Here is a 25,282-nt window from a genome sequence, read left to right as displayed (position 1 = left end):
CTGATCAGGTGTGGACAGGTCAGAAGGTGAGCGGGGAACAGGTGTAGGGGGCGGGGAGAGTCCAGAAGACAGAAAAGAGTTTTCTGGGATGAAGATTTAACTTTGTTTAATTACAGATTAAATCAGACTCTCCTCCACAGACATCTGGAAAATAAAGACATGCAGAACAACAAAGCTGCAAAAAGACTTTTTCTCACGTCACAGTTTTCAGTAACAATCCTGCTCTGGAATAATTTAAATCTTAAAGTCTTTGTTCATCTTCGTCATGTGATCCCGCAAATCATGTTTCTACACAATGAAAGCAGTGTAATAAACAGTGAATGTCGAAAGAGAAACCAACAGTTTCTTCATGATGTTCAGCCAAATATCCAGTGAAGCTACGACATGAAGAAACAGCAGAGACAAAATGTCTTTCAAGATGTATCAGAGCGTGGACAGAGAAGACTTAAACTAGTCCAGTGAAGTCCAACTCTTCGTCTGCATTGTGTTTATAATCCAACTCTTAATCTTCATCTGTGTAGATAAAATAAGATAAGATAAGATAAGATAAGATAAGATAAGATAAGATAAGATAAGATAAGATAAGATAAGATTGCTCGCACGTTGGGGAAATCTGCTTGTTTTAGAAAAAGAACTAATGTGAAAGATGAAAAGAAAACCAGCCGTAGAGCATTAAATACAGAGGTTGTGAAGAATATCTTGGTGTTTGTGCTCTTCAGCTCTTAATGGAGACAAATGAAGCTGCTCGCTCGCGCTGCTCGGCGGCGCAGTGTCCTCTGGTGTCCAGCAGGGGTCTCCACAGGCCTCACGCCCTCCGGTACTCTCGCTCTCTGTCGGCACCCTCATTGTGATGGAGGACCGGAGGATGCGCCGTGGAGGTCGCGGAGCTCTGATCCGGTCGTGATGAACCCGTTGGACGGCTCCGGTTCTCCGGGACATGAGGAGGCGGCGGACAGCGGGGACGGCCGGCGTCCGTGGGCCCGCTTCTCCTCCTGGCTGGAGTGTGCGTGTGTCGTTACCTTCGACCTGGAGCTCGGACAAGCCATAGAGGTACGGAGCGGTGTTAGCTTAGCATCGTTAGCATCGTTTATCGCCAGGGTAAGATAAAACTGGAAGAAATGATCCGAACAGGCTGTTCGGTGAAGCAGCGGGAACCACTGAGCCGACACTCAGGGACCGCGTCCACACACGTCCCCACAGTGCAGTGACAGGTGGACCAAACTGTATCCAAAAAATGACCTTTTTCTGAACCTGCCGTTTGTTCAAAGGGAGCTTCTGAACCAATCAAAAGTCATAAAGAGTCTGTGGTTCAGTTCAGGGCTGATCTCTTCTGCCAAACATCATTTAGGAATTAGAAACGTCCTAAATTCTTCATTTTCTTTGCTGCCTCCTCTCTGATGGTTGTGGGAATAAAATTGGTGTTTTGTGAAAACGCCTCGTGTTGAAACGATGATTTGGAGGCCGAACTGAACGTTATTATCTCTGGATTTGTTAAAACTATGAAGTGAAAGTTTATAACCAGGCAACAGACAGATTCATGTTATATCAGCAGAAGTTTGAATGGAGTTTGGTTCGAGTCGCTTCTCTCTAAGATGCCTGTCCTATTGCTCTTCATCGTGAAGGTGAAGGTGAAGGTGTTGCCTGTAAACCCTCAAATCAACCTTCATGAGTTTTTACTGAACTTGATTCAGACTGCTGCTGCTCAGTGGGATCAATAAAGTCTTATCAATGAATCAGATGATTGCTGGAATAAAAGAGTGAATCAAAAAGGTGAGATGAAGAAAAGATGGCCGGTGTGAACGTTATAGCTCAGCTCAGGTGTTTGACAGGTGCGAACACGTTGAATCTGACGACGTCTTTCTTTCTGTTTCAGCTGATGTTTCCTCACAATGTGAAACTCACAGAAAAGGAGGTAACGTTTGAGCCTTTGTGTTCGCTGTGTTGGGTGACAATGGACGTATTGATTGATTTATTGATCACGTCTTTGTGATTTGTTGGCAGAAAACCAGCATCTGCTACCTGTCCTTCCCTGACTCATACTCAGGTAAAGTCAGCCGTCTGAATAACACTGAGTGGTTCTGTGTGAGAGAAGCCTCAGAGGTCAAAGGTGAGACCTGTGTTACTTCATTTCCCAGGATGCCTCGGGGACACTCAGTTCAGCTTCAGACTACGTCAGTCGGTCGGTCGCAGAGCTTCGAGGTTCAGAGAGGACGTTTACAACAGAGACGCCCCCGCCACCCTGCAGGTGAGAGAACACTCTGATCGGTTATTGATCAGGTTGTCTGGATCATCAGATGTCTCAGCAGAGGACTGGTTTCCTGTCAGAGGTCACAGGATGTTATTTGATTGGACGCTGACAGGCCTTTAAATACTTCGACTGAAATCTAAATAATTACGACATCAGGACTGAGTTTGATCACTTTGATTGACAGAAGTAATTTAGATTCACTCTAAAGAGCTCAAAGAAACACTGTCAGCATCCTCATCATCATCATCCTCATCACCCTCACCCTCACCCTCACCCTCTCTTCATGATGTCATTTGTCTCTCTTTGTCTCTGCAGACTGAAACGTCCCATTTCTTTGGCTACGTCTATTTCAGACAAGTGAAGGATGTTTCTGTGAAGAGAGGATACTTCCAGAAGGTCAGAGGCACACCTGTTCACACCTGTTCACACCCGTTCACACCTGCCCACACCTGTTTACACACAAACACCGTTCACACCTGTTCACACCTGTTCACACCTGCCCACACCTGTTTACACACAAACACTGTTCACACCTGTTCACACCTGTTCACAGCTGTTCACACCTGCCCACACCTGTTTACACACAAACACTGTTCACACCTGTTCACACCTGTTCACACCCGTTCACACCTGCCCGCACCCACCCACACCTGTTTACACACAAACACCGTTCACACCTGTTCACAGCTGTTCACAGCTGTTCACACCAGCTGTGCGGTCATGTAACGTGTGGCTGACACCTGTGTGGTCATGTGACTCTGTCTTCCAGTCTCTGGTGCTGATATCCAGGCTACCGTACACTCACCTGTTCCACTCGCTGCTGCAGATCGTCGCTCCTGAGTTCTTCGAGAAGCTGGAGCCCTGCCTGGAAGCAGGTGAGGTCACGCTACATCATAACACGGACGAATCAGAACAAGCATAAATTATGACATCACTGCTGAAATGTCACCTGATGTCTTGTCCTCCCAGTGTGCAACGAGATCAACCAATGGCCTTCACCCGTACCTGGACTGACTCTCAACCTGCCAGTGATGGGCGTGGTCTTACAGGTGAGGCGAGAGGGGCGTGGTCTGTCGTGCGTGAGCAGCCTCGTGTACTTTCAGTCTGTGATGAAAATAAATGTTTTCCTGTGTTTTATTTTCAGGTCCGGATTCCCTCAAAAACAGACAAACCAGGAGGAAGTCCAGTGAGACAGACTGCTCGAGAGGTCAGGAACAGGAAGTGACCGTGTGATCACACTGAGGGTGAATCAACAGTAAAGTTTGACTTTGTCTCCTCAGGATCTTCTCCCGGCTCCGACTCTGCTGCCCAGCATCCACGAACTGGACCTGTTCAGGTCCGTCTCTGTCCTGTCCTCCTCTGTCTTCTACATTACCTCAGCTGAGACAGACAAGTCCAACAGAAAGTTTACTGAAAGAATAAATGAACAAAGTGAAAGTTTGTGGTGTTTGGGTCATAAGAAGAGAAAAGAAGGTGAAAACACAAATGAGCTCATGACCTTTGACCTCTGCTCAGGTGTTTCCAGTCCGTCCTGATCCACCTGCAGATCCTCTGGGAGCTCATGTTGCTAGGGGAACCGCTGGTCGTCATGGCACCGTCTCCCACCATCTCCTCGGAGACCGTGCTGGCTCTTGTCAGGTAACTGAACAGCCAATCAGAACTCTTCCTGAGATTTAAACTGGTTTCATTCTCAAACTGGATTATTTAGATATTCAGGCCCAAAACTTCACAATAAATCCTCACATTTATCTCATCAGATGTTTTTAAAGTATCAGGACAAAGAAGCATTTTATTCTGAAGGAGTCCCAGTGTGACCAGTTAAAGGTTCTGGACTGGAAAGAAGTCCAGTGATCCATTGAAACTGATGTTTAGTAAGCTGCTGGCAGCCAATCAGAGCAGTGTTTGTGTTGTTACCGTGGTAACAGAGTGTCCTCTCTCAGTTCCATCAGTCCTCTGAAGTTCTGCTGCGACTTTCGTCCATATTTCACCATCCACGACAGCGAGTTCAGAGAGTACACCACCAGGACCCAGGCCCCGTGAGTGCCACGCTCACCTGGACCACCTGTCTGCACCCACCTGTCTGTCTGCACCCACCTGTCTGTCTGGACTCACCTGTCTGTCTGTCTGTCCTCTGCAGACCTAACGTGGTTCTGGGCGTCACCAATCCGTTCTTCATCAAGACTTTTCAGAACTGGCCTCACGTGGTCCGACTGGGAGAAATCAAGATGGCAGGTAACAAAACTCTGAACGTCCTTCTCAGGTGTGAATCAGGTTCATGGAGTCACAGGAAATGAAATGGTGATTAAGTACTGACACACCTGTATCCGCCTTTCTTTCAGGTGATTTACCTAAACAGGTGAAAGTGAAGAAACTGTCCAAACTGAAGACACTCGACACTAAACCAGGTGACCTGACTTTACTCACGAGTCCGATGAGAATCAAATCCTGTTGTGTGGTACTGAGGGTTGACTTCCTGTTTGGTACTGAGGGTTGACTTCCTGTTTGGTACTGAGGGTTGACTTCCTGTTTGGTACTGAGGGTTGACTTCCTGTTGTGTGGTACTGAGGGTTGACTTCCTGTTGTGTGGTACTGAGGGTTGACTTCCTGTTGTGTGGTACTGAGGGTTGACTTCCTGTTGTGTGGTACTGAGGGTTGACTTCCTGTTTGGTACTGAGGGTTGACTTCCTGTCTGCAGGGATCTACACTGCGTACAAGACGTTTCTACACAAAGACAAGATTCTGATTAAAAGACTGCTGAAGGTGAGCAAACGCCGACATGTCCACACCTGAAGACATTTCTTAGCGAATGCAGAGTCTTAGAAACCTGTCTGTGTCTTCAGGGTATCCAGAGGAAGAGACCCTCAGAGGTTCAGAGCGCCATCCTGAGGAGACACCTGTTAGAGCTCACGCAGAGCTTCATCATCCCGCTGGTGAGAAAACAGCCAATCAGATCGCTCCAACACGAAAAAAAACCATGTCTAACAATGTGATGACTCATCCGGTTAGTCCAATCAGAGGACAGAAAGTCTGACCCTCCTGTGCTGAGTGTAAACCCTGCGTCTTGTCTGTCAGGAGCGGTACATGGCGAGCCTGATGCCCCTGCAGAGATCAGTGACACCCTGGAAGGTAAACAGGAAGTGGCTCAGGTGTGATGACCTCACAGTGATGTCAGCAGCTCAGAGACGTCACCTGGTTCATCCTCTGTCTGTGTGTTCAGACTCCTCCTCAGATTCGACCCTTCAGCCAGGATGAGTTCATGTCCACTCTGGATCACACCGGGCCTCAGCTCACCTCAGTGCTCAAAGGTGATTGGATGGGGCTGTACAGGTGAGTAAACCAGGTGTCTGCGGGACATAAAGTCATGATGTGTCTTCAGGAAGCTTCGCTCAGACTGCTCCCATCTTTAAGACGACCTCCACATGCGGCTTTGACCTGATTAGCAAAAATCACATGTCAGGTGTTTTCTTGGGGGCGGGCCTTCCCGTTCCCGGACGAGTTCTAATGGACGAAGTCAGCATCTTTGTTGTTTTGACTGTTGACAGGAAGTTCTTCAGGTCCCCGAACTTTGACGGATGGTACCGACATCGACACAGAGAGATGACCCAGAAACTGGAGAGCCTTCACCTGGAGGTCATCTGTGACGCCGTGAGTCCCGTCATGTGCTCTCACAGCGGTTACTGTGTGCCTGTGGGTGACCTGATGTCCTGTCCTCTGCAGGACCTGCTGGGCTGGACCAAAGACAAGTCCGAGGTAGAGATCGTCGACCTGATTCTGAAGCTCAGAGAGAAACTGGTGAGTGTCTGCAGGTCTGAGAGAAGTGTGAGGAAAGAGTTTCAGAAAAAAACCCGAAATGTCAAAATAAAGGCGCGATGAGGAAAACGTGTTTCACTTCTTTACTGTCGCTCAGTGAAGTCGTTAAACTCTGGATTTCTAGAATGTTCTTGAACGCTTTCCTCACCAAACGACGGCGTCTCTAAGAGCAGACCTGATCCTGATCGCTCATGATTGTCTGTGATGTCACAGTGTGAGACAGGAAGTGTGATTCTGACCGTCCTGACTGTGATTTTCAGATGAAAGCGCGACGGCAGCAGCTGCAGGTGAAGGACGGCGTTTTGGACAAACTGGACACCTTTATAGACTCCATGGTTAGCTCGCTGCCTGAAGACCTGCAGACTTTACTGAGTACACGCTGAGTATTTGCTGAGTACTCACTCAGTACTGGCTGAGTACACAGTGAGTACTGGCTGAGTACTCGTCCTGATGGTGGCTGCGTTCCCATGGAAACCGGACTGGCGTGCTCCTCCCCCTGGTGCTGCTCCTGGCTGCTAACAGTTAGCTCTGTTAGCACCTGCAGGATGAACGTGTCAAGTGTCTCACTGCGGCTCCGCAGGAGGAGGGACTGTTGCCGTGGCAACTCACCTGTCTGGGCGTCATCAGGTGGAAGTGGGCGTGGCCTCGTCTGAACTGGGTTGGAAGATGATTGACGCTTGTGGTCCGGCCGTTTTTCAGCTAGTTAGCAGCAGTCAGCAGTAAATAAATAAAGCAAATGATCAAATCTGCTCAGTTTGACCCAAATGAGCGAGTGAAGTTCTTAAAGTGTGTGTTTTTGTTCAGAAACCAGAGGCAGCTTCCTCTTCCTTCGCCCTCCTGCTACACGGTCAGCTCACAGCCCGTCAGACGCCGAAGTCGTTCACGGGCCAAAGTGCAGACCAGACATTTTCAGGAAACGAGCACGTTGAAGGCGTTTGTCGCGTGCTGACGTACAGCTGACACTGAAGTGAACGTGTGAATCTTTGTGTCCTCACGTCTCTGGTGTTCAGACGAAGTGTCTGAAGTCCAGACGACGTACGACAAGCATTACTTCATTATTCTGGAAAATTCCCCCCAAACATCTTTTCTGACTTTATTCTCAGAATGTTCAGACGTCGGCGTCGCCACCTTCTGCTGTGACGCTTTTCTGTTTCAGCCGTTCACGCTTTGAGCTTCATGTGTGACATTAAGATTCATGAAACCTGTTTTCAAAAAAGACAGACAGTCCTTAAATAATGTCCCTTAGGTTTGGACAGACTGAGAAGTATTTCTGTCGGACTTTTATTGATGAAGTATTATTTTCACTCACATGAATAATAACAATAATAAAACTGTAAATATGTAGATTTACTTTGAAAAGTAAAACCTGAAACATCAAGTTATGTCCAGTTTGTTGTTTTTTCAACTGCATATTATTTTATTTCTCCTGGTACATATAGTGTACACACACACACACACACACACACACACACACACACACACACACACACACACACACACACACACACACACACACACACACACACACACACAGCTCAGTATCCTGGCTGTCGGCTCTTCTGTCTCTGTGAAGCGTCGGACTGTTCGTCCACTGACCAGGTTATTTTTACCTGCTGATGGTGGATTTACTGACGACGTCATCGGTGTCACGCTCTAATAATGAACTTTTTTTAGTTCTCCTTCAGGAGTTATTCAGCCGAGACGTGAAATCTTTTTATTCTGTTAAAAACTGTTTGGACATCACGGAGAGAAGCTGCTGAGTTTAACGAAGCAGTTTAAGAGAAATTAAGTCGTAAAAATCAGAAGAAAAACGCGGTGATGTCACTGCAGACGCAGAACTTTCACCTCCACGGTGAAACGAGGAGCTTTAATTAAAAGAACATCAGAATGAACCAAACAGTTTGTGAAGCAGGAAAATAGTTTAATTTCAACAATCAAAAATATACATACGGAGTTTGGAGCACTGCGTTCAGGTCAGCGAGCGGCTGATTTAAAGTCAGCGCCATCGTCGGTCATCAGTCCAGACACCGGGTGATCCTCAGGAGGCTCCGCCCGCCTCGCTCCCGTCAGGTGTGGTATTGTCTCTTGCCGGCGCTCCACCAGCTCGCCCCCTGCAGCCTCATGACGTTGTGTTTCTCTTGCGGGCTGAAGTGCAGGATGGTCAGGATGGCGGTGAGCGTCTGCTGCCTCCCACTGGCGTCCTGCAGCGTCAGGAACTTGTAGATGATGTTCTTCAGGTACTCCATGTTGGCGCCCTCTCTGCTCTGATCTCTGATCAGTTTTTCGAGCTGTCCTCGCAGCTGAGACACCTCCTCGTCATGTCGCTCTCCGTTGGCGATGAGCCTCGCCTGCAGCTGGTGGACGTCGTCCTCCAGCCGGTGCTTCTGCCGCCGCAGGCCGCCCACCTCCACCTCCTTCCTGGCCAGCTGCTCGGCATACAGCAGCAGCGTGGGCTCGTTGGGCGTCGCCCGCCGTAGGGCCTGGCTGATGATGTCGCCCTCGGTCTCTGGGGACTCGTGCTCGTCGTCGGCCATCTTGTCGGCGTCGTTGCTGCAGCTCAGCACGGCGGCGCGCAGCCTCTCCAGCTCCTGGTCCTTCTCGTCCAGCAGCGCCATGGTCCTCTCTCTCTGCTTGTGCAGCTCCGCCTCCAGTCGCAGCAAGTTGTCGTGGTGCAGCGCCTCCACGCGCTCCACTTCCTGTCTATGAGTCTGCTGCAGCGCCGCCGTCTGCTGCTGCCGCTCCTCCAGCTCGCGGCGGTGTCGGACCTCGGCCTCGTCGCTCTGGATCCGCAGGTTGATGTACTTCTCTTTCAGCTCCGACAGTTGGTCCCGGACTTCCTCTAGCTCCTTGGCCTGGCAGCCATCTTTGGCGTTCTTGTTCTTGAGGACCACCTGCGCTCGCAGTTTGTAGCGCTCGAACTCGTCCTTCAGTTGGCGCAGCTCCTGCTGGTAGAACAGCACCGAGCGCGCGTCTCCGCCCGTCTCCGCCTCGGCCTCCGCCAGCTTCTGGATGGTGTCGTCCGGGCTCCTCTGAGCCGCCAGCAGCAGCAGCTTCTTCACCTTCTCCAGCTTCTCCTTCAGCGCACTGACATCCAGCTGCGACTCGTCCACGTTGAGATCGGAGGTCGTCCTGCTGGAGGCGGCGATGGCGAGAGTTTTGTTCTCCGTGTCCAGCTGCATGATCCGGTCTCTGAGTCTCTGAGCCGTCTGCTGGTCTTTCTGCCTCGTCTTCTCGCAGGAGCCCAGCAGCTCGGACAGTTCGGAGACCCTCTGCTCCAGGCCCGCCACCCTCAGCTCTGCGCCCTGTGCACGCTCACGAGCACGCTCCTCTGCATCGCACACCTGCAAAAACACAAACAAATCTGTGAGGCGGCCATGACCGAAGACCGCCGGCGTGAACGGTTCACCTGGCAGCAGCACAGACCGCCCATCGAACTGTGGTCTCCAGCTGTCAGTTTAGTGTTTGTGGAGCTGATCTCAGTTGATCTGGTGTCAGTTTGACCTTCCTGCTCTCCATCTTGCCGTAGCTCATCTGATCTTCTTTGTGCCCTTAAAGTATCTGCGTCCTAAATTCAGCACATCGGCTGGAAATGTCGCCCACTAACGGATCGACCACATGGTGGCGCTGTAACAACAAACTTCACATTTTCTTATTTTGATGGATTCTGTGGGTCAAGCCACGCCCATCTGAGTGTAGAAGCATTTTCTGCCATTTTGATTGATTGATTGATTGATTGATTGATTGATTGATTGATTGATTGATTGATCAGAGGTGAGGCTTTAGTTTACCCCTGAGCTGGGATTAGTTAGGCTTAAGCTCAGCTCTGGATCTGTTCAACTCTGTTTTTTTAGTCTTTACCTTCCTGATCTTACATGGTTAGTTAGACCTGGTTTTAGTTGGATGTGGTCTCAGTTTTACCTTCCGGGTCTCGATGTGGATCTGCTGCTGGAAGTGGTTTTTCAGCCCCAACAGCTCTCGCTGCAGTTCGTCGACTCTGGGATCCGGTTTATTCTGGTCCTCCTCGGCCGCCTGCAGCCTCCTCCTCAGCTCGTCTCTCTCCTCTCTCACCTTGTTCAGGTGAGCCTCGGACTCCGCGCCCCGGTCCACGGCCTGTGATGTCACGAGGAGCGTGGCGGTGGCGTCCTGCAGGTGCAGCTCGGCGTCCTGCCGCAGGTCTCTCTCCTGCTGCAGGAGCCTCTGCAGCTCTCGCAGCTGCTGGACGTGGTCTCCCTGCTCCTGCTCCCTCTCGTGCTGCTGCGTGATGATGCGAGCGCGGCTCTCGGCCAGCTGCTGCTGCAGGGCGCGCAGCTCCGCCTCCTGCTGCGTCGTCGCGGCGGCCAGGCGCTCCTGCAGCTCCTCCACCTCCTGCTTCAGCTGACGCTTGTCGGCCTGGAAGCTCGCCTCCATCCGAGACTTCTCCTGCGTCACTGTGGCCAGGGCGCCGGTGAGCGTGCTCAGCTGGCTCTTCAGCTGGGCGATCCGGCGGTCCGTCTCCGAGCTGGAAGGCGGCGTGGCCTGTTGCTGCTGCTCCACCCCCACGATGCCGCTCTCTGAGCTGCCGGCGTCGGGCTCGGACCTCAGGGTCTGCGGGAAGAAACCATCACGTTAAACTGCTGCCAGAGCGAAGACGAGCACGACGCTAGAGCTGCTAAAATCCACTAAAATTACGTACATTAAAAAAATAGCTTTGCAAAACGTACCACTGAGCTTGATCTTCCTCGTGGTTCTCCCTGGTCCTCCTCGCTCTGGTCCCCTCTGGTGGTCTCACTGGGCGTGTCCACAGATGCAGCAGTGTCCACGCTGTCCTCGCTGTGCAGAGAGCAGCCGTCCTCTGGGAGTTCTGAGTTAGAGGTGGTCTCCTGGGCCTGCTGGTTCAGGTCCACATCTTGGTTCACCGTCAGGACCTTCAGACTGGCCTCCAGAGCCTCCTTCTCCTTTAGAAGACTCTTATAGGCCCGGACCACGTCCTTGAAGCGGGACTGGTACTGGACCAGCTGCTTCTTCTGGGACTCAATGGTGTCCAGCAAATCCTTTCTGCTGGGACCGCCCCCGAAACTCATCCCGAACTTCTCCATGACTCTGGTGGTCTACGAGGGTCAGATCAGGCTGATGGTCTGTCAGAGTCGGGTCGGGCTGGATCCATCATCATGGCGGGACCAGAACCGCTGCGAGTGGGGCTGACGATGGTGGCAGAAAACTGCAAACAGGAAACAAACAGATCAGCCTGAGACCGAAACTTCAGCACGAACCTGAAATGATAAAGCCATCGATCAGGCAGTGGACTGGGATTAGTCAATCAGTGACCCTGACCCCTGACCCTTGACCCTTAACTTTAACCCCACCAGCAGTGAAAGCCAGCACACCATCACACAAACAAACCTTTTACAAATATTGGCTCAGACGTCGTAAAATGGCCTCACTGTGAAATTCTTCACCTGTGTGTAGTTCATGTATGAAACTGATTATCAGCTGTGGAAATGAACCGCGGTCAGTTAGTGGAGACAAAAAACCAGCAAAGCACAGAACAACATCCAGTCCCTCTCCTTCCCAGGTAAAAGCTCAGGTGTGGAGACACAAACGCATCCACTGATATCAAATCTTCCAAAATAAAAACTGTATGAATCAAAGCGGATCAGTGAACACGGACACTTCATATCACACACGTTACACTGTTCGTTTAATATCAAATTCGTCCTCAAATGTCTTGTTTCCAAAAGTCCAACATGTTCAGTTTACTGATCGGGAAAGAGGAGATGAACAGAAAATCTGACACATTCAGAGAAACCGAGGAAAAGTTTAGATTCATGTTTTATTCTGCAAATTCTTAATTTCCAACACCTTCATTTCCGCGTTTAAAGCTGCTTATCTACAGTGACAAACGTGATACCGAGAGTAAAAACACACGAATCCAAGTCGAATATCACGCTTGACAGTTAAAACCGAAGTTAACCGGAACACACCGGCTTCAAGTTAATGCTTGACGTTTATTAACGTTAACAAACACCGACACTAACATTAGTCTCCGAGTTTTATCCGGTTCTTACCTGGTAAAAGGACAAACTACCGGTTGAAACACGCTGAAAACAAATAGATAATGTCTCCGATTCGATTAACTGAATCAGAAAATTGGGAATATGAACGTAAACTCAAGAGTTTAATCTAAAGAGCTGTTGTGTCAGCTAACAGCCGCCATGTCGGTCTCACCCGGAACTGGAGGAGGAGGGGAGGAGGCGGGAATCTGATGCTGCGTTCATGTATATCAGGAAAAGTATCACACATAAAATTAAAGTACATCAACTGCCAATACTATATAGTAAATTAACAAAAAGATCACGTGTCTCAATATGGCTTAGAGAGCAAAATTGACATGAACATGAAGGAGGAATATCTTGTGAATTAGAGATTAACTGAGAGGTTATTTCCCAGCGGGATTTTTCTGAAATAAATAATATTCTGTTGAATACATAATGTGAAGTCTTTTGTTGGCAGATGTGTTTGTAAGTGTTTATAGACCGAAGGTAACTTCCTAACGATCACAGAAGATATTTTATGGACGATTTAGATTGATGATATAGATGACATATAGATCATATATTTATTTTCGGGAATATAGTTTAACATATTCCATCAGATGTCCCAGAATACCATTCTGAGGTGAACTCTACACGGAAATTTCGATCAACGTCTTTCTAGTAGAACGTAAACACATCATTGTTTCCAGTGTTTTAATAAAGTTTTTTCAAAGCTGTGACGTCAATTATTCCGCGTTGGCCTGGACGTGGCACCGAGGAGGAGCTGCGCCCACTTCACCGATCTCCGGTTCTTGTCCGCCTGTTCTCGGTCTCTTCTGCGGCTGTGACCAGTAGCTTCTTCCGGACTAACCGGCTGACATTCTCCCGCGTTAGGTTTTTAATCCTCCCGCCGCTGAACCGGGACATTTTTATTTAAAAATGGGTCTGACGATCTCGTCTCTGTTCTCCAAGTTCTTCGGGAAGAAGCAGATGAGGATACTGATGGGTGAGCACTGCGGCTAGGCTAACTAGCTCTGAGGCTAACCGGCTGAAAACATTCTCTGATATTAATGTTCAGACAGACTCAGTGAAGCCTGTTCTCAGTTGTAAATTCCCGGTTGGGTGAACAGAAAGTCAGACTTTTATAGAGATCATTAAAATAAAAGCTAACACAGCTATCCAGCCGTGAGCGGTCCCAGCTAGCACATCCTGAAGGATGCGTAGCTGTTGTGACGGTTAAGCTACAGTTTAACGGCTGTTTCTTACACTTTATCTCTGTAATCAAATGTTGAATTAAACACAGTTAAGATGGAGTAAAACTAACGCAGATTAGAGGCTATAATCTGTTGCCAAAGTCAGTTTTCTGCCGCTAAAGTTTGATATTTCGTCTTGTTTCAGTCGGTTTGGACGCAGCTGGAAAAACGACGATCCTGTACAAACTGAAGCTCGGAGAGATCGTCACCACGATCCCAACTATCGGTCAGTAATCGATGAAGGACACGGGAACGTGCTGATGTGATCATGTGATGCCGGTCACTTCACGTGTGTTCTGTTCTTCATGTGTGTTTGTAGCAGCTGTGTCTCCTGTCACATCAAACTGACTGACTGTCAGTCAGATACACATGAGGGCTTTGTCAGTGTCGCTATGGAGTCATCTGTTAATTACTGCCATTAGATGCAACTGTATTTTCAAAGTAAAGGTCGATTTGGCCTCAGCCGGCAGTCAGAGTTGTGACTGGAGGTTGATGTTGTGCTGCAGAGAGGAATCAGTCTTCCTCAGTGTCTGACTTGAAGACCAGCTGAGACGAGCTTTGATCTGTGTGGAGGTCCTGATCCAGTCCTGATCCGAGTCCTTCAGGATTGATTATCTGCTCAGTCTGATGTGTTACGTGTCGGTTAGATGTGTGTCTGACAGGCTTTTTCTCAAGCTGCTCAAGGTAAGGCTTGATTGACCCCCCCCAGAGGGAAAACTGGCTGTTACAGCAGCACACAGACTCAAACAAGTACAGATAAATAGTTAAGTTAGGGAAGAAATTACTAAAAAAGAATATAAAAAAAATAAGAGAGAAACTTCAGTAATCAGGCAGTGGCAGTACACATAAGTACCCACATTTGGTGGGTTTGTACTTGAACTACAGTTCGGTCTCAGTGTTTAGTATCTGTAGGAGTAATGTGACGCTGTTAGAGGAGGCCGCGTGCAGCAGAGTGTTGTGTACTATGATCGTAGATGAATGGAGCATCAATGAGTCCCAGCAGGAAGTGTGTTACAGCACCTGAGAGCATGAGCGACGAAGGTAATGAACAAAACCTGGAGAATAAAACACCTGAAGCTGACATGAGATCATCTGTGGAGAGGAGGTCTCACTCTGTTGAACTACGGAAATACTCTGGTGTGTTAGCGCTCAGTGGAGCGTCGTCCCTCACAGATGATCTTTGATGAGCTCACACACAGACTGACAGCAGACGCGTTGAATTTGATCTGCCATCAGGTTCCTCACTGGTTGACATGAGCTGATATGATGCTGGTGTTTCTGATCTGCACCTGTGGTCTGAAGTGATTTGAACACCTGACAGATGGCAGGAAAGACGGGACCACCGATGGACAGACACAGAAGACTGTGTGCCTCATGCTTAACTTGGCATCACTGTGTTTGAGCTCTTCAATCCAATTAGAGAAGAGCCACAAGAACCTGATCCCAAAACAGTTTCCAGGTTCTTCAGCGTCGAGTCAGTGAGGTCGTCTATCTACCAGTGTCATAATAGCACGTTCGTCAAAGTGCACACGCGTACAAACACGATGTCAGTCTGAAGTGAGTTTGTCCCTTTAAACAAAACCAGAAACACGTCGAGCTGCAGAACCAGTTCTCCCATTTGTTTGTGTCTTTCAGGTTTTAATGTGGAGACGGTCGAGTACAAGAACATCTGTTTCACAGTCTGGGATGTTGGTGGTCAGGACAAGATCAGACCTCTGTGGAGACACTACTTCCAGAACACACAGGTACTGAACCAGACCAGAACCAGAACCAGAACCAGAACACACAGGTACTGAACCAGACCAGAACCAGAACCAGAACACACAGGTACTGAACCAGACCAGAACCAGAACCAGAACACACAGGTACTGAACCGAACCAGACCAGAACCAGAACCAGAACACACAGGTACTGAACCAGACCAGAAGCAGAACACACAGGTACTGAACCAGACCAGAAGCAGAACACACAGGTACTGAACCAGACCAGAACCAGAACACACAGGTACTGAACCAGACCAGAAGCAGAACACACAGGTACTGAACCAGACCAGAACCAGAACACACAGGTACTGAACCAGACCAGAACCAGAACACACAGGTACTGAGCCAAGACCAGAACCAGAACACACAGGTACTGAACCAGACCAGAACCAGAACCAGAACCAGAACACACAGGTACTGAACCAGACCAGAAGCAGAACACACAGGTACTGAACCAGACCAGAACCAGAACCAGAACCAGAACACACAGGTACTGAACCAGACCAGAAGCAGAACACACAGGTACTGAACCAGACCAGAACCAGAACACACAGGTACTGAGCCAAGACCAGAACCAGAACACACAGGTACTGAACCAGACCAGAACCAGAACCAGAACCAGAACACACAGGTACTGAGCCAAGACCAGAACCAGAACACACAGGTACTGAACTCAGACCAGAACCAGAAGCAGAACACACAGGTACTGAACTCAGACCAGAACCAGAAGCAGAACTCCCAGGCCATGTCAGGCGGTCTGTGTGCTCAGTAATCGAAGCATCAGTGCAGCAGAAACGCTTCATTGAAGCAGAACACGTCATCAGACGTCTGAATGGAAAACCACTCACTGTGATTTCTGTAATCCATCATGTGTTGATGTTAAAGATGTGATCTGCTGTTGTGGTGTGTGACCTCTGACCTCTCTGTGCAGGGTCTGATCTTTGTAGTGGACAGTAATGACAGAGAGAGAGTAGCAGAGTCTGCAGAGGAACTCTCTAAGATGGTGAGTAACTGACAGGAAGTGGAGCTGGCAGTCAGAGCTGGGGGAGTGTCAGCACGTAGCCATAGCCCTGCTGCTCTCTGTGATGCTTTTCAGCTCGTAGTCGCAGCCCTGCTTTCATCACAGTTAGGCTCCGGTCAGCATCTTCTCTCTTTGTCTGCAGATCCAGGAGGATGAGCTGAAGGAGGCAGTTATTCTGGTGTTTGCTAACAAACAGGACCTTCCCAACGCCATGGGGGTCAGCGAGCTCACCGACAAACTGGGTCTGCACAGCCTGCGCAGCAGAACTGTAAGGATCAATACTCCTCAATCATCGTCAATAACCACCGTGTTCATAGATTAGATTATTTTATTACTGTTTTTATAATCACGTTCACACAAACCGTTCGAAGAAACAGTGTGAATCATTTCAGGTCGTGTTAGTCTGGGTTAGGCAGGGCGAGCCCACCTGTCCAGGTGTTCAGGTCTGATCACGCTGTCTCTTGTCTGTCTGTCCCGCAGTGGCACGTCCAGGCCACCTGTGCCACTCAGGGTACTGGTCTGTATGAGGGTCTGGACTGGCTGTCCGGCGAGCTGTCGAAACGTTAGAGCAGCCGACAGGAAACAGGAAGCAGCTGACCGATGTTCATCAACTGAATTCACCGTGTGCAGAGTGATGAAGAGGAGCGTTGCAACAGACTGTTTTTGTTTGTTTTTTTTAAATTATAAGTGTCTGTCTGTCTGTAGGAGGAAGTGATGTCATGGACTCTGAGCTCACTTTGATTTCCCATCATCCTTTTCTGTCCTTCCCGCAGATGTTTGTTAGATCTTTTTTGTTTTTCTTTTAATTCGCATGTTTTAACTCAGAATCATGTCACAGGATGTTACGGAAGAGGAGGGGCGGGGCTAACTGCAGGTGACAGCGCACCTGTGGGCAGGGGCGGGGGTAACTTCAGGTGACGTGTACCTGTGGACAAAGGGTGGGGTTAACTACAGGTGATGCTTACCTGTGGGCAAGGGGTGGGGTTAACTACAGGTAACAGTGTTCCTGTTGGTGGGGGGCGGGATTTACTGCAGGTGACAGTCACCTGGTCGTATGATGACTCATTCCACAGAGCTGAACCTGAAGGCGTCGTCATTCCTTAACAATGTGAAGAAGAAGCAGAGAGACTGATGATGCAATAAAGTTTTTTTCTTCTCAGCTGTTTCCCTGAAGATTTCTTAATTCTGCACTTTTTTCACAAACGTCCTGTTAAACTCGACTCGAAACGAACTGCAGCTCATCGTTAAAAGTAGAAAATAAGGGAAGAGTTTCCAGGTTTGAGCAAACATTTTTCACTCTAACAACTTTTATTTCAGTTTGTCATTTTTTTCTCTTATTTGAACATTTTCCAGTTTAAGAAAGAGGAAATGTAACTTATTTTGAAAAATCCGTAAAGAGAAATGTTTTGTTCTGTTCCAGACTCGCTCACATGGTGTCAGATCTGTAGTCGTGTTCATCAGATCTGCTTCAGGTTTTCATTTTTATTTGACTCCATCTGAAACTCTTCTGTCGTCAGAACATTTTTTATTTCAGCGGAACAAAATGTTTGTTGCACAAAGTCGAGTCTTCAGTTGACGTGTGGACGTCAGAAAACAGCGTGAAAACAGTCGAAGGCGAAACAAAGCGGCTGTCACATGATTACTTTCAGGTTTCTTCACATTAATACTCAACATGACGTCATATGTGACAGCAGGACACATTGTACTGTGCTGAGTACTGCAGTACCTCCAGGTTTTCCTGATTGTACTTGTATTCTCTCAGTGAGGAACGTTTTCAATGCAGAGTATTATAACAGTATTTTCAGTGTGTGGTATTGGTACTTGTACTGCAGTACAGGATCTGAATACTTCCTCCACCTACATGTGCAGTATACACAGACAGACTGCTCTGTGGTTTATTGATTATCTGTCGTGTTCAGAAACGACTGAAAGTCACGAGTTTGAAATCATTTATTTTCAATCAGGCAGGTTAAAGTCACAAATCCAAGCACACAAACTTTCTGTCAATCAAACAGGCTGTTAGTCACAAACACCTGACGTCCAGCTGCAGGTCGCTCTGACGCACATCTGCTGACCTCTGACATCATCAGCAGTCTAAACAGTGATTGGTTCCTGCTGGTTGTTCTGACGTTTGACCACGAAGACTTTCTGACCAGAAACCGTCACAGTGTAAACAAAGTCCTCCAGAATCACTGAGGAGAGAACAGACACAGGTCAGTCCAGGTGAGTGGGTCACCTGTGGGAGTGTGAGTGTGCGTGTGAGTGTGTGTGTGTGAGTGTGCGTGCGCGTTACCTGACATGCGTTTGAACGGCAGCTCAGGTGATCCAGGTAACCTGAATCGACTTGCTGTTCGAATCATCTGCATCATCACACCTGCTGTGTGTTCGTCGTTCTCCAGCTCACCTGCAGACTGATGGAGACACACAGAGGTCAAAGGTCAGAGGGGCTGCAGTGGGATGAAAAAGTGAAACTTTATCAGGATATTTCAAATATTTTATAAATGAGAAAGCGCTCACGTTTTCAGCTTGTAATGAACATGAGACACACTATACACCAAACTCCATTCAAAATTTAATCTATTTAACATTTTCTTTGACATGAAGTCCTTTGACACTTAATACAGTTTTGTAACAGCAGTGAATCCCAACACCCTGAATTCAAAGAGATTCAAGTTATCTTCTTGAAGACTTATTGATCATTAAGGGCCAAATGTCAGGCCTGCATTTCTAGAATAATCCAGAAAGCAAAGGTGAATTTTCTATTTAGTTTGCTTTATTCCAGGTTCACAGGGACAGCTGACTACAGGGATGTTAAACTGATGAAACTGTGAATGGACTCTGGTGTTTCTGTGTCAGCACTCGTCAGCCTCGCAGGTGACATTAACAGAGTTTATAATGGAGTTTTGTGGTGTTTCATCTGAAATAGGGGACACTCACGGCCAGAACTCCGTCCTCGCTGATGACCAGATACCCGAGCTGATCCGGGATCCGCTCCAGACCCGCAGTCAGAGCTGCTGTCGTCTGAAAACAACAGACAGGACCAGACTGAGCTAACAGGCTAACGGCTAACAGGCTAACGGCTTACAGGCTAAGCAACGTTTATAACTTCTGACAAGCTGTGAACTCCAGCGAGGCTTCAAATGACTTTCTATCAAACAGAGAACATTAATCAGGACTCACCATTCTTCTTCTTCGCTTCTTAACAGCTCTTTCGCAGCCGCATTTCCGTCTTTCTGTGGGATTATCACGTGACTGTTGATGCGTTCATGTACTGTCGGAAATCTAGATTGTTATTGTTACAAATGTATTTAAAATGTGTCACCGCAGCGCTACCTTAATGTCACGATGAGCTTATTTTTTAGTATATTTCCACTTTTCCTTTCGCTCACATTTAACTAAACCAGTTTAAACCAAACTAAACTTCCAGTTTTTGTTAAAGGGAAGTTTTTCCACCGTGGCCCGCTGTGTGCTCATGTTGGCTCTCTAAAGATGATGTCTGGAAGTTACGAGTCAGTGATGAAACAACGATGATGAAATGAATCATTTATAACAAGTATAAAAAGGAGACAGACCAAAGAAATGGTACAACACACGATCAACAGTCAAAGTTGTAAAGTTTGATATTATCGGTACAAAAAACAAATAATTCTGCGCTGAATAAGACTGAATGAGAAGCATCTTCTCAGAGAAAAACTAAATGAACGATTCTATTTTTGACTAGAACATCTGAAGCTGATGTTTACAGTGAGCGCGTGAAAACGTGACGTCATTGTTTTGGTTTCGCGGGTCGTTGGTTAAGTTTGTGTTTGAGTTTAATGTAAAATGTGATCAGTTTGTGTTTCACGTGGTCCCTCAGAGCAGCAGGGGGCGCGCTCACACGTCTCAGCTCGAAGCGGAAGCGGAAGTGTCGGTCAGCTGACCTCGTCACATGACCGTAGCGTCTGTCCGCAGAAAGCTGAAGCGTTTTCTCCTCTTTGCTCGGTGAAGTCCAGATATTTGGAGCTCTGTGATGGCCGTCCGCGGGAAACTGATCGCCGTCATCGGTGATGAGGACACGTGCACCGGCTTCCTGCTCGGTGGGATCGGGGAGCTCAACAAGAACCGAAAACCGAATTTCCTGGTGGTGGAGAAGGACACGAGCATCACGGAGATCGAAGAGACCTTCAAGTAAGACCCTTCACCAGGAACACACGGGCTGTTACCGTGAACCAAAGTCCGTTCAAAAATCGATCACTTTAAAGGTTTAAAGGTTTATCTTCATGTCGACTGATCGATTCCTTGACTGGAAGCGTTTTAGTCACGAGGTTAGCACGAAATCCGAGTTCACAGTCCGGCTTTAAACACAACATGACGTTTGGTCCGTTGTTTCTTTAGAGACTCATTAATTAATGTGATAGTGCTGCTGGTACTACTGGGATCAAACCAGTTACTGGTGGAGTTTGGTCTCGGTGACGTCGGGTCATGTTATGAGTTGGCCTTCTGTCACATGACCCACTGCAGACGTCACGTGATCTTCTGTCACATGACCCTCTGCATCACTCCTCATCCAGGAACTTTGTTTAAAACGTTCAGCCACCAAATTCACATTTTGAAGCATTTTATGATCAGCGATCAATAAGCTTGATTAACCTGCAGACGTCATAGCAACAGGAGACCGAACCTCAGCAGGACGGTACGGGACAACGTGCCGGGTCCTCGGCCTGTTCCTGAACCACCACTGTGGTTGTTGTTGTTGTTGTTGTTGTTGTTGTTGCAAACTAGATTTAACTAACACCGTCACCAAACTCCATTCAACAATCAGGCAATTTAAAATGTCCTTATCTCTAAATTTCTGATGGCGTGTGATGAAGAGCGCTTTCAAACTCTGAGATATTCATGAAATTAAAGAGTGCCTAGTGATTCCCCAAAGGCCAAATTCTTGAATATTTTTCATTGGTTGAGGAGTCTTTGTTAGACTAAGTTTGCCACCATCAGTCACAGACGAACCACTGAGGGGGCTTTGGTGTGCTGTTAGTGACCCGCTTCCTGCGGCTCCTCTTCGTCGTCGGGACTTTTCTCAGACTGAATGTGGTCGTTTACTGTTTCTGGGTCGTTGATCTGTTCTTCCTCCCTGCAGGAGCTTCTTGGCGCGCAACGACATCGGCATCATCCTCATTAACCAGTTCATCGCCGAGATGATCCGTCACGCCATCGACGCCCACATGCAGTCCATCCCGGCCGTGCTGGAGATCCCGTCCAAAGAGCATCCGTACGACGCGTCCAAGGACTCCATCCTGCGCCGCGCCAAGGGCATGTTCTCCGCCGAGGACTTCCGATAAGACGAGAAAACAGCGTGTGTTTTCATGTCGGTGTCCCTGACTGCTCGTCTCGCGCAGTGACCGCATGTGTCGGTTTGTGCTCGTTCGTTCCTCCTCGCGTCTTATTTTAGCTTCTGCCTCGTGGAAACCAGCCTTCTTTCCAGGAAGCGTCAGTTTCCGCGTGGCTCGTTTCCTTCCTGCCAGCTGAGAAGTGAAGCAGAGTGTGTGTGTTTGTTCCACATGTTTAACTTATGAACTGATGTTGAAGAAAATAAATTATATGTTCGCTGTGATTTTCTGCTTCTGCTGTTTCATTTCATCACGTTCAGGCGAGAAAACCAGAAAAACCAAAGCTCCACCAGTAAAAGCTGTGTGTGTGTGTGTGTGTGTGTGTGTGTGTGTGTGTGTGTGTGTGTGTGTGTGTGTGTGTGTGTGTGTGTGTGTGTGTGTGTGTGTGTGTGTGTGTGTGTGTGTGTGTGTGCGCGCGCGCGCGCGCGTGCGTGCGTGCGTGTGTGTGAGAGAGAGAGAGAGAGTGTGTGTGTGTGCGTGCGTGAGTGTGTGCGCGCGCGCGCGTGCGTGTGTGCGTGTGTGTGTGTGTGTGTGTGAGACTGGTGGAATGAAGCTTCCTCATCGTTTTTAGTGATGATGAATCAGTAGTTCGTGACTTCCAGCTGAAGGTGAGCAGCCGCAGCGACAGGAAGCAGGTTTTGCTCTGTGTGATGATGCCACAATGACATCATCTCACCTGACTTGTCTCACACGGACAGCTGGAGGTCAGAGGGCCTCTCGTCAGTCGAAGCTGATAAGGTGAAAGTAAATATTGAAAGTACACAGTCATTATTCAGCCTGCAGACAGGCTCAGAGGCCTTCAGGCGACCTTCAGGCGACCTTCAGGCGACCACATCGAGCGTCGAGGCCGTTTCATGTCAACACTGATACGTTTCAGTCTGACCTCAGATCTGCTGACGCTGAAGCAAAGAGTATAAATACAGTCTGTCCAGCCTGCCTGTCAGACCCTCCGTCTGTCCGTCTGTCCGTCTGTCCGTCTGCTGTAGGTCACATGATGAAGCCTGCTCAGTCTGTCCTCTTCTTGACGATGATGATGATGGTGGTGGTGTCTGTGTCTGCCGGTCCTCTTCCTCCTTCGTTCAACGCCTCCAGGTGAGATTTAAACTCACACTGATGATCAGTATCTGCTCAGGAGATCAAAGAGGTCGATTGGTTCAGGAGATGAATCCATGAGCGAAACGCAGGCTCTGACCACGGCGAGCTTTCTGATGAAGATTCTGTTTCCTGTTTGCAGAGCTGATGGTCAGAGCGCCGGCAGAGCTCACCTGCTGAGCAACAGAGAGGAGAACTCCACCAGGTGAGATCACGCCGTCGTTAAAGACGCTCGCCGGGTTCAGAGACGCACAAACCTTTGAATTCTAAGATCAGTCCATCAGACTTATGATGCAGACACGCTCACAGGGACATCGTCCAGAATCATTTTGACTCACAGGAAAATGAACACCGTCCAAATGACGAACTCTCGTTGACCGTTGTCTTCTGGACAAACGCCATGAAAGGACGCCGTCCTCTGTTTTCTGTCTGTTCTGCAGGTTCGAGTCTCGTCAGAGCGTCGACGTCTGGCTGGGAAACGTCACCTCACAGTCAGTCCAGAAGACAGTCAGAGCGACGGAGGGGACAGCCTGCAGCATCGTCCCCGTCTCACACGTCTCTGCCTGATGCTCAGAGCTGAATCCTCCGTCGCTCCAATAAAGAAGCTTTTTCATTTTGAAGAAGACGAGTTGGTTTAACTGGCTTTTCTTCTGTTGGTCAGAGACGTCACGTGGAACACGTCCAACACGTCCAACGCGTCCAACACGTCGAGCGTCCAGCCTCTCATGTACGCAGACTCTTCTCAGACTCCTTTAAAATCAGATTTCAGCTCTGAATCAAGTTCAAACTCACCTGTTCTTGTTTTGCAGGTTTGATCTTCCTCCAGAAAAAACGTAAGATTTTTCTCCTCGTGAAAACATTTAGTCGATTTTCACCTCAACAGATTGTATTTACCTGTGCAGGTAAATATCCAAAGTCAAGCAGGACCTCTGTGAGACCAGGTGTTCTGCTCTCTCCTGCCAGGAACCTTTACATTGTGACCTTTGACCTCTGTAAAATGAGCTGATTGGCTGAGGAAAGCGTCGGCCTTTTGTCTCATTTGAGTGCGATAACGTGAAGAAGCGCTTTCCTGTGATGACATCATTTCCTCGGGAGGACTGATGGTGCTTTCGTCTTTTATAGGACGACAGAATGAAGCTACTAATATGACCTTTGTCTCCACCCACTGAGGTTTATTTCAGCCAATCAGATGATTCTCCTCTCAGCAGGGTCTTAACAGCTGCGAGTCCACCTTCATTAGTAGTTATGTCACAGTTCTATTGTCTGTCCATATTCACAGCTTCAAGGTCAAAATGGTGTTTCACACCTGTCTCACCTGTGGTCTCCATCTTCACCTGTCTCACCTGTGGTTTCCATCTTCACCTGTCTCACCTGTGGTTTCCATCTTCACCTGTCTCACCTGTGGTTTCCATCTTCACCTGTTGTCTCCTCCTTAGCACATTCTACCTCAGAAGAAACTGTGTCCTCTCCACCTGTCTGACAGCGAACCTCGGCTCCGCCCTGCAGGGCGGGGACGAGACTGCAGGCGGATCCACCACAGACCCGTTTGGCATTGGAAAGAAATGACAGGACACAGCTGTTAAAGCTATGATGTCATCGTCATCATCATCACCATCACCATCACCATCATCATCATCATCATCATCGTCACACCTGCAGCAGAGCCTGATGTTTTTATTTTCACAAATCAAACGTACCTGTGGATGTAAAAGCTGTGAGGTGGGGATGAACTACAACTCCCAGGGTGCATTTCCTCAAGAAACATTCACCCACACAGCTTCCCATCCCTGAGGCTCATGGGTATTGGAGTGTTTAGAGACAGCTCACGCCTCATGTATAAATAAGTGAGCCTGTTGCTATGCAGAAGAAGCCAGTCAGAGCCTGTGAAGCTCTGTGATTGGTTGTTGGATAACTCTGTGTTTGGATTAATCTGTCAATAAACAGCATTCATTAAACTGACTCACAGAATTCATCTATGAAGTGATTAAATACCTGAACGTCACGTCCAGGTGGGTTTCTGTTTCAGGAGGAACATGAACTACCTGAGCTCAGAGGTCAAACGTCAAAGGTCACACAGAGGCGACTGAAATGTTAAAATCTTTTGTATCTGCCGGCAGGTCGCAGGTGAATCTGCAGCGGCTCAACAGAACTGACGAAGCCTTCAGCAACAGGTCAGTCTGTCAATCAATCAATCAACCATCAATCACTCATCAATCACTCATCAATACGCAGAAAGATAACAGGGCTGCTGTGGTTTGTCTGCAGAGACGACGTTCGTTCTTCAGCCTTTGCATCGACAGAGTGAGTCTCGCTAGTCGTTATCCATTGATTATCATATTGATTGCGTATTGATTGACGTATTGACGTATTGATGGTGCAGGATGCTGGGATTCGCCGCTCCAGCAGGCTGTCAGCTCAGTATTTGTGCTCTGATGAATTTGGGTCACGACCTTCAGTCCGGAGGAGACGAACGAGCTGGACGAGCGTCCTCCGATCCTTTTGGACACGGGAAGTGATGTCAGAGGATACGCCCCTATCTGACCGGCCAATCAAAGAGGAGGAAAAATCCTCCAGTCACCTGCAGGATTTATTTTTCTTTCTTTTTTCTGTGTTTCAGAACTTTATTTGAAACCTTGTTGATTTGGTTTTTCTTCTCTGAGTCTGTTCGTCCTCATTTCTTTTCTCTTCACATAAAGTTTTGATTGAAAGTGAAACTAA

The 25,282-nt window shown here is 48.2% G+C and overlaps 5 protein-coding genes across 8 annotated transcripts; 3 read left to right on the top strand and 2 right to left on the bottom strand.

The window, feature by feature from the left end:
• The first annotated feature begins 804 nt into the window (after positions 1-804).
• dennd6b (DENN/MADD domain containing 6B) lies at positions 805-7,439 on the top strand. Of its 3 annotated transcripts, none has more exons than XM_070992185.1 (20): positions 805-1,050; positions 1,874-1,912; positions 2,002-2,044; positions 2,136-2,245; positions 2,564-2,644; positions 3,018-3,123; positions 3,218-3,297; positions 3,393-3,455; positions 3,529-3,584; positions 3,764-3,886; positions 4,189-4,284; positions 4,386-4,480; positions 4,588-4,653; positions 4,944-5,008; positions 5,089-5,178; positions 5,321-5,374; positions 5,466-5,575; positions 5,791-5,893; positions 5,966-6,040; positions 6,319-7,439. In XM_070992185.1, exons 1-20 carry the CDS (start codon positions 904-906, stop codon positions 6,439-6,441), a joined length of 1,725 nt encoding a protein of 574 aa, XP_070848286.1. In that variant the 5' UTR covers positions 805-903; the 3' UTR covers positions 6,442-7,439. The 3 variants fall into 3 exon arrangements, with proteins under 3 accessions (XP_070848286.1, XP_070848287.1, XP_070848285.1); XM_070992186.1 differs by having other exon boundaries at positions 5,791-5,878; positions 6,319-7,434; XM_070992184.1 differs by having other exon boundaries at positions 5,791-6,040; positions 6,319-7,434.
• A 521-nt stretch (positions 7,440-7,960) lies between these two features.
• On the bottom strand, positions 7,961-12,270 carry gcc1 (GRIP and coiled-coil domain containing 1). The gene is made up of 4 exons (XM_070992072.1): positions 12,103-12,270; positions 10,759-11,255; positions 9,977-10,642; positions 7,961-9,399 (listed from the first exon to the last, which is right to left on the bottom strand). The coding sequence occupies exons 2-4, from the start codon at positions 11,131-11,133 to the stop codon at positions 8,125-8,127; spliced, it is 2,316 nt and encodes a 771-aa protein (XP_070848173.1). The 5' UTR covers positions 11,134-11,255; positions 12,103-12,270; the 3' UTR covers positions 7,961-8,124.
• A 547-nt stretch (positions 12,271-12,817) lies between these two features.
• Positions 12,818-17,264, top strand: LOC139350595 (ADP-ribosylation factor 4). Its single transcript, XM_070992073.1, has 6 exons — positions 12,818-13,075; positions 13,468-13,548; positions 14,958-15,067; positions 16,017-16,088; positions 16,249-16,374; positions 16,587-17,264. The coding sequence occupies exons 1-6, from the start codon at positions 13,009-13,011 to the stop codon at positions 16,671-16,673; spliced, it is 543 nt and encodes a 180-aa protein (XP_070848174.1). The 5' UTR covers positions 12,818-13,008; the 3' UTR covers positions 16,674-17,264.
• A 777-nt stretch (positions 17,265-18,041) lies between these two features.
• On the bottom strand, positions 18,042-20,049 carry lamtor4 (late endosomal/lysosomal adaptor, MAPK and MTOR activator 4). 2 transcript variants are annotated; one of them, XM_070992037.1, is made up of 4 exons: positions 19,287-20,049; positions 19,044-19,127; positions 18,400-18,517; positions 18,042-18,298 (listed from the first exon to the last, which is right to left on the bottom strand). In XM_070992037.1, exons 1-4 carry the CDS (start codon positions 19,287-19,289, stop codon positions 18,201-18,203), a joined length of 303 nt encoding a protein of 100 aa, XP_070848138.1. In that variant the 5' UTR covers positions 19,290-20,049; the 3' UTR covers positions 18,042-18,200. The 2 variants fall into 2 exon arrangements, with proteins under 2 accessions (XP_070848138.1, XP_070848139.1); XM_070992038.1 differs by having other exon boundaries at positions 19,044-19,120; positions 19,283-19,349.
• A 66-nt stretch (positions 20,050-20,115) lies between these two features.
• atp6v1f (ATPase H+ transporting V1 subunit F) lies at positions 20,116-21,696 on the top strand. Its single transcript, XM_070992036.1, has 2 exons — positions 20,116-20,273; positions 21,223-21,696. Exons 1-2 carry the CDS (start codon positions 20,116-20,118, stop codon positions 21,422-21,424), a joined length of 360 nt encoding a protein of 119 aa, XP_070848137.1. The 3' UTR covers positions 21,425-21,696.
• Positions 21,697-25,282: the final 3,586 nt, after the last annotated feature.

Source organism: Chaetodon trifascialis, chromosome 22, assembly GCF_039877785.1.
Source record: "Chaetodon trifascialis isolate fChaTrf1 chromosome 22, fChaTrf1.hap1, whole genome shotgun sequence".
Taxonomy (NCBI): Eukaryota; Metazoa; Chordata; class Actinopteri; order Chaetodontiformes; family Chaetodontidae; genus Chaetodon; species Chaetodon trifascialis.
This window is presented reverse-complemented; position numbering and strand designations above follow the sequence as displayed.